The 18,003-nt window shown below is 43.4% G+C and overlaps 1 protein-coding gene across 1 annotated transcript; it reads right to left on the bottom strand.

Annotated features, from left to right (window-relative positions):
• Positions 1-285: 285 nt before the first annotated feature.
• On the bottom strand, positions 286-17,641 carry alg13 (ALG13 UDP-N-acetylglucosaminyltransferase subunit). The gene is given in 25 exon segments (XM_038288179.1): positions 286-805; positions 948-1,055; positions 2,505-2,625; positions 2,705-2,745; positions 2,819-2,938; positions 3,006-3,132; positions 3,296-3,364; positions 5,029-5,084; positions 5,166-5,201; positions 5,306-5,474; positions 5,576-5,680; positions 8,296-8,443; positions 8,582-8,686; positions 8,806-9,073; positions 9,151-9,236; positions 9,330-9,430; positions 10,149-10,213; positions 10,469-10,586; positions 11,088-11,374; positions 11,455-11,536; positions 11,613-11,685; positions 11,764-11,810; positions 11,890-11,940; positions 14,239-14,322; positions 17,453-17,641. Coding segments are annotated over 25 exon segments (2,934 nt in total). The 5' UTR covers positions 17,573-17,641; the 3' UTR covers positions 286-458.
• Positions 17,642-18,003: the final 362 nt, after the last annotated feature.

Below are 18,003 nucleotides of genomic sequence, written 5' to 3'. Positions count from 1 at the left end.
ACATTGGCCCCACCTCCCACACTCTGACTGGCTGAAGATCAGAACAAAGTATTAACTTCTCCTTTGAAACAAAACCCAACAACCTTGCAACTATAACTCAATTTTCTAAGAGTGACCATTATAAACAGGAAGTGAGGCAGACATTTTGGAGGTGAACAAGTGCCTGAAACAGAAAACATGCTAAAAGTTAGCCCTGGGATAACTGGCATTCTTTTAGCAACGTTTATATAAATCTTATTCAAGTTATTTTTAACAAGTGAAAACATCTAATAAGCAGGAATGCTTAGCTGCATGCTAACAGCTAACCATGGCATCATTTGAATCTGATGCCAACATGTCAGCGCTGCACATATTTTTCAAAATAACATTTTCAGGACTTTGTGAAAATTGCCTCATGGGCAGAAAATATGAGGACATGGCCTCACTGACTGTAACTGGTGCTGTTGGCCACAAGCTCTTTACATGGTGGGGGGGATGTAGTGCGTTGGTGTGTGCGGCGCAGTGATGTAACCAACCACATGAGTAGGATTGGGGGCCGGGCAGTAGACCCGCGGGGCGTGGCCTGATGTCGGGAGTGTTCCCCAGTGGGCTGAAGTGGGAAGACAAGGATGGTACGGGGGATGATGGGGAGGGTGATGGAGGGGAGGATGAGGAGCTGCAGGTAAGTAGCCAGCAGGGGGCGGCGCTTCGAAAGGGATATGCAGCAGTGTAGGGGGAGGGAGCGTCTGATCTGGGTAGAGTCCTGAAGGTGTGGAGCCTGGAGAGGCCTGGTTCATGGAAGGTCCTTCCACTGAGGGGGCGGGTCCTGAGGAGAGAGACCAATGTGTTTCAGGTTCATCATTCTTATTTCATTGTCTCTAACCAAATCAAGAGTCTCTACTTTTCTGAATTCAGCACAAGTGAAATGGCCACATTGCGTTCAGATAGGTTGAGTAGTTGGTACTGACCGTTGCCATGACCCTCCAGCGGTCCGTCTGCTGCCCTAGAGGAGTCTGGGTAGGAGGATGGGGGTTGGTGGGCTCCACGGCCAGACTCAGAGAAAGATGGGGGCACAACTGGGGGCATAAGATGTACAAGAAGGGATTATCAGGTCTCAACTTCTACAACAGTAAAAAACTTTAAGCTTCTAGTTCCAGAAGATCAACTTCTACATTGTCCAAAGTGCTAATCTTTGATGTGATCTCTTGATGGCGGTGCACAATTAGTGTTAGCCCTGCTGATCTCAGTGTACACTTAAAATGGCTGAAAGTCGTTAAGAGTCTTCAAAGCGATGGTGGAAGAGCTGCTAGGATGCTCAGTTATTCAAAATTCTGGTCAATCAGGTGATTTTAAGACCTAAGATTCCCCACATGGGCATAAAAAAACTTTAGATATAAACAGGTGTGGTCCAGAAGTGTGTACCGTATAGCCACATTAGCAGATCTCGTTCAGGAACAGTTAGAGGTCAGTCATGGATATTGCATAAAACTTCAAGATTAAAGATCAGAGTAAATAAATGTTGCAAACGAGAAAGCAGCAATGGAGACGGAACAGGTTCTATAAATAGAAAGACAGTGGGCGCAGAAGATCGACTTGCCAAGCTGGTCAATTGTTTGCAACCTCAGGAAATGCTTTTTGATTGGTTACACACAGAGGTGGGTAATAACTAGTTACATTTACTCAATTAACTTCAGTAACTTTTTGAAAAAAAAAGTACTTTAAGGAGTAGTTTTAGAGCACTGTAGTTTTTACTTTTACTTGAGGAAAGATGTCACAGAGAATCACTTCTATTTCTTGAGGCTGCTTTCTACATTGTGGGTAAATTTACTTAAAGAAAAAAGATTGCTTTTAACAAATATGCAACAGTGATATTTTTTCTTGTGCTAATTTGTGCTTAACGGTGAAATGCCATTTTCCATCTGCTCAGTCTGCTGTGTCATTTGGAGGTTGAGTAGAAATTGAGTAAAGAGTATTTATTTATACATATTAACATATTCCCATGTACTCCAACCATTGATTTATGTTTTATAACTCACATTTATTTTTATCTACCTAATTTTTTTATTGTGCAATTACTGTATTTTATATGCTTATTTCAAATGCTCATTCTTTGAAACACCAGGATTTTAATATTAAAATCTTTTGGTAATTTTTACATAATTTTGTAAAACATTAAATCAGGTGTCAGCGCTACTTAGTACTTGAGTAGCTTTTTACTAAATACTTTTTCACTCTTCCTTGAGTCATTTCTTTTAAATAAAAATTGTGTTCTCATTCACCCCTCACTGAACAGTGGCATTATTGACAATATTTACTTATTTACAGAACAATATCTATAGATAGAGCAATAATTTCCATCTATAGAACAGTATTAATTCAAGTGGTTCAGCACTCCATCAGAATCAGGAGTTTTTCTGCTGTTACTGGATCATTTTAAACCATCTGATTTTTCACTTTGGATCAGAACAATCAGTAAACATGGTTCCTTCTTTCTTCTAAGGTAAACCCATCCTCTAGAAGCTCACCATGGGGAGGGGGCTCTTGGCTCAGGTAGGGGGGGTAGTGCTGGTAGGGATAAGACGGGTCTGGTGAGGTGGGGGCATACACCTGCTGCTGTTGCTGTTGCCAAAAGCTCTGATGGTACCACTGAAAGAAAGCCGACATTCAGAGTGAGGCTGAAACTGGACAATCCTTACCCAAACATTTGCTCAGTGTGCAGCGGTACCTGAACTCCAAGGTTGTAGTAGTACTGGAGAACCCTGCAGTCTGAAAACAAACATCAGATCTCAAACTGACCAGCATGACTTCAGATGAAAACTGGCCTCATGCGATCTCTAACCTCGGGGTAAATCACTGCCGTTTGGGTCGTAGGAGTAAGATGGCTGAGTCACCACAGAGCAGACAGGCTCGCCCAACTCGTTGACCAACCAGGGAGCAGCAGCAGAGATCGTCATGGAAACTAAGGACAAAACAACCGGTCAGAGTTTACGTCTGATGTTCTTGTTCTCCACAGATCTTGAGTCTACCTTGGCGTGTCTGAGCGTGGGCAGCTGGTGGCAGGTGAGGAGCAACAGGGACCCGAGACGGCGACGGTGGTGAGGAGGAGGAAGATGAGGAAGGAGAGGAACAGATGACCGGCAGCGGCTTCACAACCTGAAACAAACGCATCTAAGGAGGTTCCTCTGGAAAACGGAGTATAAAACGTTTCCTCAGACAGGAACCTGAGAGTTAACATGACAGATGCCATCCCTGAACTTGCAAACGAGGCAAAATGATGTACCCAAAGCAGCCAACAGGGGACAGAGTGGGCATTTACCTGTGGCGGGTAGCAGTAGGCTATGTCCGACCTGCTTGGAGAGTCTGTTGAGCCCCTGTCCTTGTCATCCTTTGAACAGACAAATTCATGCCATCAAACACCCGCTGGTATTCCTGGACATATATGGAGTTAATATAGTACTAACCCAAGGAAAACATTTGTAAAAAAATAAAAAAATAAATTAATAATAAAATTTAAAAAAAGCAAGTTTTATAAAATAAATTTTTTAAAGAAATGCTACCAAGACATAACCTGGAAGTAGCCATATTGATAACATTGAACTGAGTTCAGTTCTACGTTATCGATCAGGGATGTTTACAGCCTTGCTGACGACTGTCAGCTTCAGGAAAACAAATGTTTGTTTATGAACAAGATTAATTATTTTATGGAACTTTCCATACAAAAAGGTATCCAAAGTGTTTTACTGCACATAAAAAAAAAAGATAAATGAAACATAAGATATTAAATAACTTGCATTAAAATTTAAATCTAATCTCTGAATTAACAGATTCAGCGACAATCAGTCAGGCTCTGCTGATCTAAAGGTGCAGTAAATTATCATTTTGTCAGTCCAGATTTAAAGGAACCAACAGGTTCTTAACATCATAAACTTTTTTTTACAGAACAGAGTAAATGCCACAAAGGATTATAATTTTCTGGCATTGGTCAGGACTCTGACAGCAGCATTTAGGATGAGCTTCAGCTGCCTGCAGAACCTTTTCAAAGACCAAAAGCTGGCTCCAGTTAAGGACAACCAGTCCTGGCACCGTTTTTAAGAGTCTACTAAACGGATTTAGTAACACATAAAGGTCCCAAGCAGAACCCTGGTTTCTCACATGCTTTGTGGTCTTTAATCACACCGTGTTCGGTGCGGAGCGCTGAGGCTGAACTTTCAATTGACTATCCCTGTTCTTTCTGCATTAAAACGGGAGGAAAATATCACGTACACATGACATTCTGATTTGAGCGACTAGATGCTCCGTCAGACATTTTCGACTGGCATGTCTACAAGACATTTTTAACCTGATCAGCTGTTTATGTTAATTACTTGTGTAAACGATACAATACAATCCAATGATGTTTTTGTATGTAGAGTAGAACACGTGTATATTGATTGCTAACACATCTAACAGGTGATTTTTGTATCACTACATTTGATAAAAAAAAATAACTAACTGGAATAAGGTTGAGCTGATGAATTTAAAAAGAGGTATTCAATATAAACCCTATATTCTTGATAATATAGTATACATTTATATTCATAATACTTGGATATTTTGAGGGATGGTGAGATGGTTAGACATCTCCGCATCCAGACATTCAAAACACATTTCTGCTTTGTGATTGGTCCGCCAGATTTAGGGCTTCGGGCATTTATTGAGGCTAGACCAACTCGAAGGCAAAAATTATTTTTGCCGCTGGCGGGTGGGGCTAGTTTACTAGGCTAGCAAAAAGGTTTATTCTCATAACCTCACGAAGGCATCAAGTGATCTCCAAATGGAAAACCTCAAAATAAAGGACTTTCGAAGTTGGGTGTTTTTATGGCCATTTTAAACAACTCTTCAGGACTTAAAGTTAATTCAATTTAAAAACTCTCCAGGGTTTCAAGGATCCATGGGAACGCTGTGCTTGATTTGTTTTGCCTTCACCATAGTGGTGCTGGATCCACAGTGCCCCCTGCTGACCAACTGTAACATGATGAGGAATGAAAAGCCAGATGTCACCTTGGTTACCTGGGTGGAGGAGGCCTCAGCAGCTGTGTAAACACTTGACGTTTGGTAGCGCTGATCTAAAAGAGATCAACTTAGTGTCACTTCAGGTTTTAGCAGGAAACATAGCAGAACAATGACCGTGTTCTAGTGGTACTTACCCTGAGCGCCGTATACATACTCCTCTGTGTACTCAGCTGACAAAATAAGAGTACATATCATTAAGCACAATCTGTATCCAGCTCCAATTAAGGATTTTTTCTCCCTTTTGTTTCTTTTCCAAGTTCAGTAAGTTACTTACTCTGGTCCTCCAATGTGCTCACATCCTCCTGGTCCTCCTCAGAGGAGCATAAAAGGGTGTTTCCTGGGGGGGATGTCGGGTGAAGGGCCCCTGAGGCCCTCTGAACTCTATAGGAAGAGCCAATGGGAGGAGATGACTCTCCAATGGTGTTAGGAGCTACAGCATTGCCCTGCAGAGAAGAGGGGGGGACACCGAGGAGTTTAAGAGCCATTAAAAACAGTAGGTCAAACTCAGCAGGTTCTAAGAACGTCTGGTTTCTGTCAGGTTTACCACTTTTGGTTCCAAAGTGTCTACCAAATGATGCAGGTAATATGGCTGCCAACAACAGGAAGGTGCCAGTTCTGGTTGAAGAGCGGTGTAGGAAGTGCTATCAGACTGCAGTGACAATCAGCCATAAGGTGCATTAGATCGATGCAGGTAATGGATCGAGTAATTTCCATGTTTTCTGTATAGACAATGCGACTAAATCGTTGGCAATGCTAAGGATGAGTTTCAAGATATATGAATGGCATGTATCGGGCGATTGATGAGAAACTGCATAGGGATCGGTCCTGTGGACACTTTGATGGAGCATGGTGTAATTTAACAAGGTTGAAAAAACTATCAATTTGTCTCCCTTAAACAATCAGGGACAGCATGCGGATATAACATAGGATTAAAGAGCACAGCTGAGACTAAGCTTTTCCAGTCAAAAACTCCATGAAGACTAATTCATAGCAGTATTGCAGGTCCTGGAAATACAGCTAGAAGCACATTCAGCCATAGACCAAAGTTCAAGCCAGTGTCAGCGGTGTCCATGCAGATTATATGATGGAGGCAGAACGCAAAGCAACCAACGCCAGACAAACCACTAAGAACATTTTCCGTGTTTACGGTGAATGTAACTTTAGGGGTATGACTGGGATGGAAATCTTGAATTGGTGAGTTAGGCGTGTGGACATTACACAAATTCCAGCGTAAGTATATAGATAGAAGACCACACTCCTTAAACACCGGTCAAGACTCTACCTTGACACAGCTGATGTGAGGAAAAATCTTAGAGTCATCCCAAGAAAGGCCCCAGCCCCGATAACATACCGGCAGGTGTTCCAAGGAGTAGGCAGGTCAGCGGGCAGGTGCCCTCACAAAGATTTCTAACACCTCACTGGACCAAGCGATAGTTCCAGCAAGCTTCAAGTCTGCCTCGATCATTCCGGTCCCAAAGAAGCCTCACGTCACCTCATTTAATGACCACCGGCCTTTTGCACCTACTCCCATTGAGATCAAGTGCTTTGAAATGGTTAAAGAACACATTGTCTCCAGTCTCACCTAGCATTTGACCCATTCCAGTTCGCCTCCCGACACCACTGCACTTAAGATGCCATCTCCTCTGCTCTTCACCTCAGCCTGGCACCCTTGGGAGAGAACACCCACGTGCAGATGCTGTTCCTGGACTTCAGTTCAGCTTTCAACACCATCATCCCACTGCATTTGATAGGTAAACTGTAACATCTCAGCTTTAACATGCGCCTTTGCAATTGGCTGCTAGACTTCCTCACAAACAGACCTCAGTCAGTCTAGGTTGGACAAAACACCTCTCATGTCATCACCCTGACCACAGGCCCCCTCACGGCTGTGTCCTGAGCACAGTCCTGTTCACTCTGATGACACACGACTGCGTCCCCTGGTTAACCATCAATCACATCGTGAAGTTTCCACTGCTCATCAACAGCTCAGCTGTAGAGCTGGTCAGCAGCACCAAATCCCTGGGGGTGCACATCACAGAAAACCTCCTCACTCACACCACCTCACAGGTCAAAAGGGCACAGAAGTGCTTGTTCTTCCTGCGGAGGATGAGGAGAGCCCACCTGCCCTCGCCCATCCTCACCACCTTCTACAGAAGCACCATAGAGGGCATTCTCACTAGCTGCCTCAGTGACGCAGACCGGAAGAATTCGAGAAGAGTAGTGAGAACAGCAGGGAGAATCATCAGGGCTCCTCTTCCCTCCATTAAAGAAATGTAATCCCAGCGCACAGAGCCCGTAACATCATCAGCGACCCCTTACACCCCCACCATGGACTGTTCTCCCTGCTGCCCTCTGAGAAGAGGCATCCACTGCAGGTCCAGTAACAGCTTTTCCCCACTGCTGAACTGCTGGAAAAAAAATAAAAAAAGAACAAAAAAAACTTAAGTCACAAATCAAGACTCTGCATCACACTGACATAAATAGAACAACTCAAAATTTTTTTTTTATTGCATTTTTGCACCATATATATTTGTTTTTGCACTGCTCTGAACTTCCACATCAATGCCCTTTGCACCATATTCTTCTTCCGTTTACATTTGATCATTGCTACACTTTATGAAATGGAAATGTTAATTTCACTGCTAAGCTGCCGCTAATTCACTTTCTGAAAGCTGTGCAAAACTAAATTTGGTTCTGTATACACTCTTTGTATACATAATGACAATTAGGTTGTCCAAGTCTAAATAAAAAAACATGCATTAGCAGAAAGTGAGGCCAAATGTTTATTATATCATCACACCTGCAGCATTACCTCTAAGTGGACAGTCAGATCCGATGTGGAGGTGGGCTCAGCGTCTTGTAGATTATCGATCACACAGATTTTAAATCATTTTCTCATTCTGCCCTACATGTTTAATTGGGCCACTATCAAGACTTACTTCAAGCTGAAGAAGACCACCTTCAGGTCTTGGCTAATTCTATGACCCAGGTCGTCAGATCCCAAAGGAAAACACTGGATCCAGGAGTGGAGGAGACTTGCTGCTTCACTCATGTGGAGTGATGGACAAAGGTGATTGCTAAACTATTTTATTGCCCAACTACATAAGAACTCCCCCATCACCACCTTTCTTGGGGAAGCTGGTTCTGTTGAGGACTTTGTGTCTTCAAGAGAAAACCAACACGGCAGCTTCGACATCAACCAATCGATGGTTCTAGGCTGGAAAGCAACCTGTTTAGAAGTGTCAGTTATTTCTGGTTCCTCACCGGCAAGGCAGGGAAGACTCCTTCATTGGAATCTTCCAGCTGGTAGTAAGCAACAGGGGGGTCCATATCAGCCGATTCGTCCACTGCCTCAGCTGGAAACCCAAACTGGCATTCCTTATTGACAGCCACCAAGTGGCGCCGACTGCGACTGTATAAACGTTAGAAGTCATTAAACAATCTGTTCTGCAGAACAGATGTGTTCTTGTTCCAATCAGCAGGTCAAGATCAAACAACTATTCAAACTGGAAGAGAACATTAACATTGAAGATTGGTTGTGTCTGTTTACCGGGACCTGAAGGCATAGTTATCATAGTCATGGTAATATCTCCTGGATGGGTGATAATATGACAGCTGGGGACCAATCAGTTGTCGGTTCAGGAAACGTGCAGAACTTCAAACCCAAACCAACAAGTCAGGTGGCCGAAGAAACACAAAAGCACAAAAACGTAAAGCAATCAGCAGGATCATCCTTGGTGAAATGAAGTGTGTGCTGGACGACATCAGACTTACCTTGACACTCCATAGCGTGAGGCTCTTGCCCCTGGAGGGTGGTGGTGTGGGGGGGCATAGGGATCAAATGTTACAGCCCCTGGTGAGGGAGGAAGAGGTGGACGTGGATGACCTGCGGGCTGGAAGCGGGGGGGCAGAGAGGAGGGGACAGCGCCTCCATAAGAGACCGGTGGTGGCATTAGTAACTCTGCCCCCTTCATGCCATTGCTGCCTCGAGACTTTCTAAAGTATCGATGGCGTTGATGTCGCTGACCTCGAGACTCCGGGTCTAGTAGAGAGAGGATGATGTCAACAGGCCGGGATCGGTCAGAAAATAGCCAAACACTTTGAGAACCTTAAGCTTACCCAGCTCTCCCTTCCTAACAGGAGCTGCCACGTTCCACGCAGGAACTGGGTTTACTGGTTTGAGATCCGTCAGTGGAACTAGGTGTCTGCAAAAAATTACCACAACCAAGAACTTAAATTCTGGAGCCAAAAGCATTATATGGAACCGGTGTCTGGGTTCATAACCAACTAATTCCTACTTTTCTCCTAGCTCCTCGATGAACACAGTAACTGCTGCTGAGTGCGTTCCTACTTCCTGGATGAAGGCGTTGTAGTACTTTCCCTTTGGTTCCAAACGGACCTGAAACCCATTAGATTGAAGCTTGATGTACAGTCTGTTTTGGTTCATTCAGAACCTTTATTGAAAAGCCAAACTTTCAGGAAAAGAAACTAAGATAGTGTATCCCGGACAAGCCCCCAATACAGAGTGTATAGATTTATTTATTCCTTGTCCATTAATTTTTCTTCCTAAGACCCAGTCCACTCGTCTGTAAAACTCGTCTTGATCAGATTCTTCTTTGAAGTAACTTACTGTTCTCAAACGGAAATTAAACTGCTTTGTTGTTCAGTTTTAGCCCAAACCATTTTAAGAATCCTCCAGGAAGCCTGAAAAGCTGTTGATACAGCACCATATTAATGATTAAGTCTAGGCTGACCAAATCAAAACTTGATTTAAAGTTTATGACATGGTTGTCATGATACCAGATTTTAAATTTGATACCAAAAATCAAGACTACAATTACTTAAAAACTAACTAATAAAAGCTCTTTTACCGGAGGGACCTTCAGGTCTTTATCCGGGCAATTAACATGGCTCATTTTGCCAAAATTTTCTTCAAAGAACAATTTCCTTACATCAAATTTTTATTTTATAATCCCATCATCAGATCTTTTTTTTGTCTTGTGGAAATTACCCGGGGCTGCATTGCAGAGGGAATCTGTGACTGAAAGAAAGTTGTCTGATGATCTACAGCCAAAAAACAAACTCAATTCTAAGACCCACAGAAAATGAGGCGTTACCTGGCACTTGTCTCCCAGGAAGTACTGCCGTCCCGCAAACACCATGTAGTCTGTCTTCTGCATCTCTGTCACAGCAAAGTAACTGGATTACAACTGTTGTTCACTCCTACCCGACATCCTAAAAATATGGAGCATTTCTGAGTCCGTTATATCTAGTTCCAGTCTTGTATGAACTATTCTGTTTCCATGTTTATGAGGGACATGACTGTGTTCACTAGGAGGAGGTTCAAACTAAGATCCATAAGTAGACAGAAGTCCTCAATAATCAATCACCAGCCAAACTAGGGTTTGTTTTCAGAAGTCATGCAACTTCCTGTTACCTTTGCAGGTGTCCTGCCACACGTCAAACTCTAGGTTCCTGTAAACGTCTCCATCCAGAGACTTCAGAACCTTGTAGGGCAAAGACAATCTGCAGGTCGGAGGAGCCTCAGCGGCCAACAAAAAAAAAACAACAGAAATTACATCAACTTTAGGGTATTAAAGGACCAATATCACAGTGATGGGCCAAGGGTCTGCAATTTACGATCCAAAAATTATTGTTGCCCTCAGTCCAGTTAAAACTTCTTTGCAGCCCCAAATGTTATAAATATTTAAGAAATTACATTAAAAAAAATAATAAATATCTACTTGACATTATTTTTTAGCCACTAGGGTCGCTAGACCTGTAACTTCCAGGTTTAGTATCTTCTGCAAGCAAATTAAGTTCAGGCAGATCTTTGCTGTCCCAGTTTGACGGTCCATATTCAGACGACTTCCAGCTGCTTTCTTTTAAAAATATTCACTAAAAGCTGAATATATATATGTACTTCCAGTCATGGAAACCAGTATAACTACAGAGAACAAGCATCAACATAACTTCACAGTTCTTAAAGAGAACTCAATCAGCTGATCTCTGCTAATGCTTCCTGCGGTCAGAGCCCATTGCCGGCCAATTCTTACCTTGCCCTCCTCTGCCGCTCCCCCCGCCTCCACGTCCTCTCTGCAGGTAAAACCAACACATGCTGAAATCACATAACCACAGGGATCCAGTCAGAAAGCCGGAGGTGTAATGTATCGTCACCTAAGCGCTCGGTCCTCCGGTGCGTCGTAGCCTACATCAACGTCACTGCAGACAGATGGGCTGTTTCTATACCGACGCCCTCCTGCCCTAAAGGCCTCCATGGCCTGGCAGAGCTCCGCCCCCTCCACTCCAAATACCCGAGTGTAGAGGAGCTCGTAGAGTAGAGCTGCACACAGACACACACCTGAGCAGGTAGATACACCCCCGGAATCATCTCTGACTCACCCCCTTGCCACACCCACTCACACTGGCAGAGCGCTGCTGAAGCTGGGTAGCTCCTCCCATAGATTATATCATAGTGACCATTGATGGAGCAGCACAGGGTTACCTAGGCAACACAGTAAACTGGTGTCAACGGCAGCCAATTAGTGACCAGTCTGAAAGTGTTTCTTCAGCGCTCTCACCTTATCCACAAAGTCGTTCTCCGAGATGACCGTAGCTGGTTTCCCGGGGTAACGATAGATCAGGAAGCACCGCCTGGAGGTCAAAGACAAAAGGTTACCTTGAATAGGCTGGAACCATGTGATTTGCTTTACTCATGAGACTGGTCCTCACCTGTAGAGCTGAGAGAGAGCCTTGATCTCCACCTGACCCACCGTCTCCTGCAAACACAAACCCCCCCCACACACACTGAGCTCATCTAATCCAGAGTATACGTGTGACAGAGGCCTGGGGACTCACCTTTGGATCTTCCAAACGTTCCAAGTACTTCTCAAAGGACCCTTCCACAAACTGCAGCGAGAACAGATTTAGACAGACCGAAAGATAAGACATCTGGCAGGACTTGGTCTTTCATCTACCCCTACCTCTCACATATAAAGCCCTAAATATCCAAGCTCCGTCTTATATGAAAGATCTGACTGTTCCTTATGTTCCTAACAGAGCACTTCGCTCTCAATCTGCAGGTTTATTAGGGGTTCCTAGTATTTCTAAAAGTAGAATGGGAGGCAGATCTTTAAGTTATCAGGCTCCTCTCCTGTGGAACCAATTACCAGCTTTAGGGCCCTGTCACACCTTGGTGAGTTAGATGTCGGACGTGCTAGAATCTCCTAAAATGCTGGCATATGGGGAACTTTCTATGTTTTTTTCAATCTTGGGCGTATACATTGCATATTCATAACAAGTCCAGAACTTATGTCCAACGACGGCCCAACTTATGCATAACACACGGCAGCGTAATGCCCATGAAATGAAGCACAAGCCATTGTCCTGAGGGGCTGCTGGGCCATGGACTGGACCGGACTGGGCACTCGAACCGAGCCATCAGCTCCAAGCCTGGTCCGGGACCGGAGCCAACCGGGGACGGAACGTCTGAACCCGACCCGGTGATGGTAGGCTTCCACCCACCTGCCTTAGCGTGCCACAGCTACTGTCACCCGCTCAGGTCTGGTCGCTCCATCACCCGCCGGCTCCCTCCCCCTCTGCGCCGAGGTTCCCGGAACTTCCCCGGAGCTGACTGCTTGGTTCGAATGCCAGGTGTGTTTCGACTACGTGGTGCACTGTAGTCAACCAAAATCCTGGAAGATTTTGAAATTCCCCCAGACATTTAGGTATGAAAAGAAGGACATGTCTGGGAGAGAGAGGACGTCTGGTCACCCTACCATATCAACAATTTGATGTTTCAGCGAGTGAGTGCTTGTTGCTATGATGCGTCTTTGCTCAGCAGCTTTGTTCGTTGTAAATCAGCGCACAGGTCATCTAAATATTCATGAGCATACCATAAAAGGAAGAAAACCAGTCGTTTCATTCTGGGGCTTTTAACCAGGCTTGCAGTACGGCTCATAGAACAGCAAATAAGCCATTTTCAGCCCAACCAATGTTACACACTATTCAGAGACCTTAAGAACCAGCACCAAATGCCCTATATAATCATTCTATGACCCCTTTAACTTACGTCAACGATCAAATAACTTAACTGTATGCCAGCGTAATTCAGCATGCTCATGACTTGTCCAAAGTACCCATAACTTATACAATGTATGCCAGCGTTTTCACCAGGTTTTTCGTACACCAGGCATATGCTGGTCTAAATCGTCAAGGTCTGACAGGCCCTTTAGTCCTTGAGACAGACACCCTTTCAACTTTTAAGTGTAGACTTAAAACTTTCCTTTGTGATAAAGCTTATAGTTAGAGTGGCTCAGGTTATCCTGAGCCATCTCTACGGTTATGCTGCTATAGGCTTAGACTGCTGGAGGACATCCATTCTCCTATTCTTCAGGATTTGTTAAATAATCCCCCAACTTTTTCTCTGCTTTTTTCTCAAAGTAAAAATGTACAGTGAGGAAAATAAGTATTTCAACACCCTGCTATTTTGCAAGTTTTCCCACTTAGAAATCATGGAGAGGTCTGAAATTATCATTTTATGTGTATGTCAACTGTGAGACACAATCTTAAAAAAAAAATAAATAAATCCAGAAATCCCTATGTATGATATGTATGAACACCTGAGAAAATCAATGTTAACATTTGGTACAGTAGGCTTTGTTTGCAATTACATAGGTCAAACGTTTTCCTTTAGTTTTTCACCGGTTTTGCACACAGTGCAGGAGGGATTTTGGCCTATTCTTCCAAACAGATCCTCTTTACAACAGTCAGGTTTCAGCGCTGTCGATGAGACACAAAAGTTTGAGCTCCCTCCAAAGTTTCTCTATTGGGTTTAAGTCTGGAGACCTTGATATGCTTCTTCCAGAGCCACTATTTGGTTATCCTGGCTAAGTGCCATGTTGTCATGTTGGAAGATCCAGCCTTGACCCATCTTCAGTGCTCTAACTGAGGGAAGGAGGTTGTTCTCTAAAATCTCACAATACATGACCCTGGTCATCCTCTCCTTAATACAGTGCAGTTGCCCTGTCCCATGTGGAGAAAACCAGCCCCAAAGCATCATGCTATCACCCCCACGCTTCGTAGGGATGGTGTTCTTGGGATGTACTCCTCCTTCCTCCAAACACAGTTTGTGGAATTATTTATGATTAAATAAAGTTTGTATTAGGACTTCCCCGGTTCTGATAGAGCCATTAGTGATGAACTTACCGGCTCAAAGTCACACCTGTTGGCTCTCATGAAGTTTGCGCAATCCTGTCGGATCTTCTGATGATAGTTCTGAGAGTAATAAAGCTGTAGACAGAAAAGAACAGAACAGGTAAGACCGGGCCCAAAAGCGTAAGGGTGGTCCTGTTCTGACCAGAGCAGCTGACCCATTCGGCTCCAGCAGGTGACCTCTGACCCTCGTTCTGCTTAGTCTTCAATTAAAAAGCCAGGTCTAACATAATGGGCACCATTTGTAAAGTTAAAGGAATAGTACACCCAAAACATGATTAGCCTTCATTTTCTACTCACCTCCATGCTGAACAACACTCTGGAGTACTTTTTTGATATCTCAAATGCATCTGGAGATCTGGGAGGCTTCTTGCTGTCTGCTGACATTCAAATAATGGAGGTCCATGGCGCCCGAGACAGAAAGGTCCATAAAAGTCCACAAAAACGTGTCAATATTCCTCCATACTGCTCGTCCAATGTAATCCAAGTGTCCTGAGTGGGTAGCATCCAGAATTTACTCGAAACGAAGTCATTTAGAATGTTTTTAGAGCATAAACAGTAGTGTATAGGATTTCCTAATAGCGCCCCCATGCGCGCTCACGATTCTACGGAAGCCGGCAGACCAAACCAGCGCATTCAGCTCGGCAAAGAACTCATGCTCTTCCTCAACACTGAAGTCCTCAGACATTTTTCTTTCGTTGTTTCTTTCTTTGCACAGGTAAACAGCACATTTCTTCTTCTACGCTTGCATTATCGGCAGACCAGACGCTGAATGCGCACTTTCTTCCGGTTTGGTCTGCCGGCTTCCGTAGAATCGTGAGCGCGCATGGGGGCGCTATTAGGAAATCCTATACACTACTGTTTATGCTCTAAAAACATTCTAAATGACTTCGTTTCGAGTAAATTCTGGATGCTACCCACTCAGGACACTTGGATTACATTGGACGAGCAGTATGGAGGAATATTGACACGTTTTTGTGGACTTTTATGGACCTTTCTGTCTCGGGCGCCATGGACCTCCATTATTTGAATGTCAGCAGACAGCAAGAAGCCTCCCAGATCTCCAGATGCATTTGAGATATCAAAAAAGTACTCCAGAGTGTTGTTCAGCATGGAGGTGAGTAGAAAATGAAGGCTAATCATGTTTTGGGTGTACTATTCCTTTAAGCAGTGAAAAATAAGGAGCAATATTTATGGTTATTAAGCATGTTTTAGGAGATAAATAAGGGGTTTATTTTTTTCCAAGTCATTCATTCATTTATAAAAAATCTTACTTTGTCAAATAAATATATTGCTAAAAATTAAACATTTAACTTGCAAACTAAATATTTCGTTTGAAGCTAAGTATTTAACAAAAAAAATTATACATAAATACAAACACACACACACACGACTGTTTTAAAAACCTTGATTTGCAAACTAAATATTTAGCTCCAAACTAAATATTTTTTGCAAAGAAAATAAATCCCTTATTTTTCTCTTGAAACACGCCAAATAACCATAAATATTGCCTAAAATTTTTGACTGCTTAAAACGGAAGAGGATTAGAGTCACTGAAGAAAATAAAAAAAAACCTTTAATCTCAGAATTATGACTTTAGTCAGAATAGGGCTAGGGAATGTTTAGTCTCTAAAAGAGACATGGCTACGGCTTGATGCTTTTTTGTTTTCCTCTGTTTTTTGGTCTAAGATATATATGTGTATATAAATGATTCTGACTGTTTTATTACTTTTTGATCTTGTAGGTAGACGCACAGTAGTTCTGAGGGGTGGGGGGAGGGTGTGTGATTTGTAATGTTAAAAAAAACGTATATTGAGCCAATAATGTAACCATTTGTTTTGTGTTTAATAAAAAGAGATCTTAAAAAAAAATAAAAAATGAATGCCAGAATTCAGAGAAACAAAGTCCGAATTCAGAGAAACAAAGTCCGAATTCAGAGAAACAAAGTCCGAATTCTGAGGGGGAAAAAAGTCCGAAAGTCTGAGGGGGAAAAAAGTCCGAAAGTCTGAGGGGGAAAAAAGTCCGAAAGTCTGAGGGGGAAAAAAGTCCGAAAGTCTGAGGGGGAAAAAAGTCGGGAATTCTGAGGGGGGAAAAAGTCCGGAATTCTGAGGGGGGAAAAAAGTCCGGAATTCTGAGGGGGGAAAAAGTCCGGAATTCTGAGGGAGAAAAAAGTCCGGAATTCTGAGGGGGAAAAAAGTCGGGAATTCTGAGGGGGGAAAAAGTCCGGAATTCTGAGGGGGGAAAAAGTCCGGAATTCTGAGGGGGGAAAAAGTCCGGAATTCTGAGGGGGAAAAAAGTCCGGAATTCTGAGGGAGAAAAAAGTCCGGAATTCTGAGGGGGAAAAAAGTCCAGAATTCTGAGGGGTAAAAAAAGTCCAGAATTCTGAGGGGAAAAAAAAGTCCGAATTCTGAGGGGGAAAAGAAAAGTCCGAATTCTGAGGGGGAAAAAAAGTCTGAATTCTGAGGGGGAAAAAAGTCTGAATTCTGAGGGGGAAAAGAAAAGTCAGAATTCTGAGGGGGAAAAAAAAAGTCCGAATGCTGAGGGGGGGAAAAAAAGTCTGAATTCTGAGGAGTCCGAATTCTAAGTCAAAATTCTGAGGAAAAAGAGTCAAAATTCGGAGGGAAAAAAAAAGGGTCAGAATTCGGAGGGGAAAAAAAGGGTCAGAATTCGGAGGTGAAAAAAAAGGGTCAGAATTCGGAGAGGGAAAAAAGGGTCAGAATTCGGAGAGGGAAAAAAGGGTCAGAATTCGGAGGGGGAAAAAAGGGTCAGAATTCGAAGGGGAAAAAAGGTCAGAATTCGGAGGAAAAAGGTCAGAATTCGGAGGAAAAGGGTCAGAATTCGGAAGAAAAAGGTCACAATTCGGAGGAAAAAAGGTCACAATTCGGAGGAAAAAAGGTCACAATTCGGAGGAAAAAAGGTCACAATTCGGAGGAAAAAAGGTCACAATTCGGAGGAAAAAAGGTCACAATTCGGAGGAAAAAAGGTCAGAATTCGGAAGAAAAAAGTCAGAATTTGGAGGAAAAAAAGAGACAGTCATATTAAGAAATAATGTTTGAAAAAAATTAAGATGTTAACTTTTTTTATTTTTTCCAGTGGCCCTGAACCTCTTCCGTAGCTTAACTTTACAAACGGCGCCCCATACATTTATCAGAAGCAGATACCCAGAAGATCCTCCGACCAGAACCCTCCCAGGTTTACGCAGACTCACCTGCTCGGAAACGGCCCGGAACAGACTGGACGCGTCGCGCGCAACCATCTTCCGATACAGACCCAGACTGGACAGGTACTCGTCCATATTTACAAAATATTTCTTCAGGCCTTTCTGCATCCCGCCGAAACAAACCGAACCAAACTCCACGCACACGAAACAATTCCTGACCTCGGAGACTTCCGCTCAGGGGGCCGCGCGCGCCTCCAGGTGGCTTTAATCAGGTCTGATGAGGTTCTGCAAGGTCTTGTTTCCGAGACGTTCAAGGACCAAGAGAGGATCGGAAACACCCGAATGGGAACATTTTTGCGTTAGAAATGGGACGAAACCAACACATTTAATTTAAATGATTTGAATTAAATTTGATGAGGGTCGACACGCTCAGGGCAGCTTCAACTAGATGGATATCAGACTGGAACCGAGAGGCTGAAATGTTCACAGGAACCGATCAATTAACTGGATAGAATGAACCAATCAATTAACTGGATCAGATGAACGGATCAGTTAACTGGATCAGATGAACCAGTCAATTAACTGGATCAAATGAACGG

The sequence above is a fragment of the Cyprinodon tularosa genome, unplaced genomic scaffold (genome assembly GCF_016077235.1).
Source record: "Cyprinodon tularosa strain WSP-4 unplaced genomic scaffold, ASM1607723v1 ctg25, whole genome shotgun sequence".
In the NCBI taxonomy this organism is placed as follows: Eukaryota; Metazoa; Chordata; class Actinopteri; order Cyprinodontiformes; family Cyprinodontidae; genus Cyprinodon; species Cyprinodon tularosa.
This window is presented reverse-complemented; position numbering and strand designations above follow the sequence as displayed.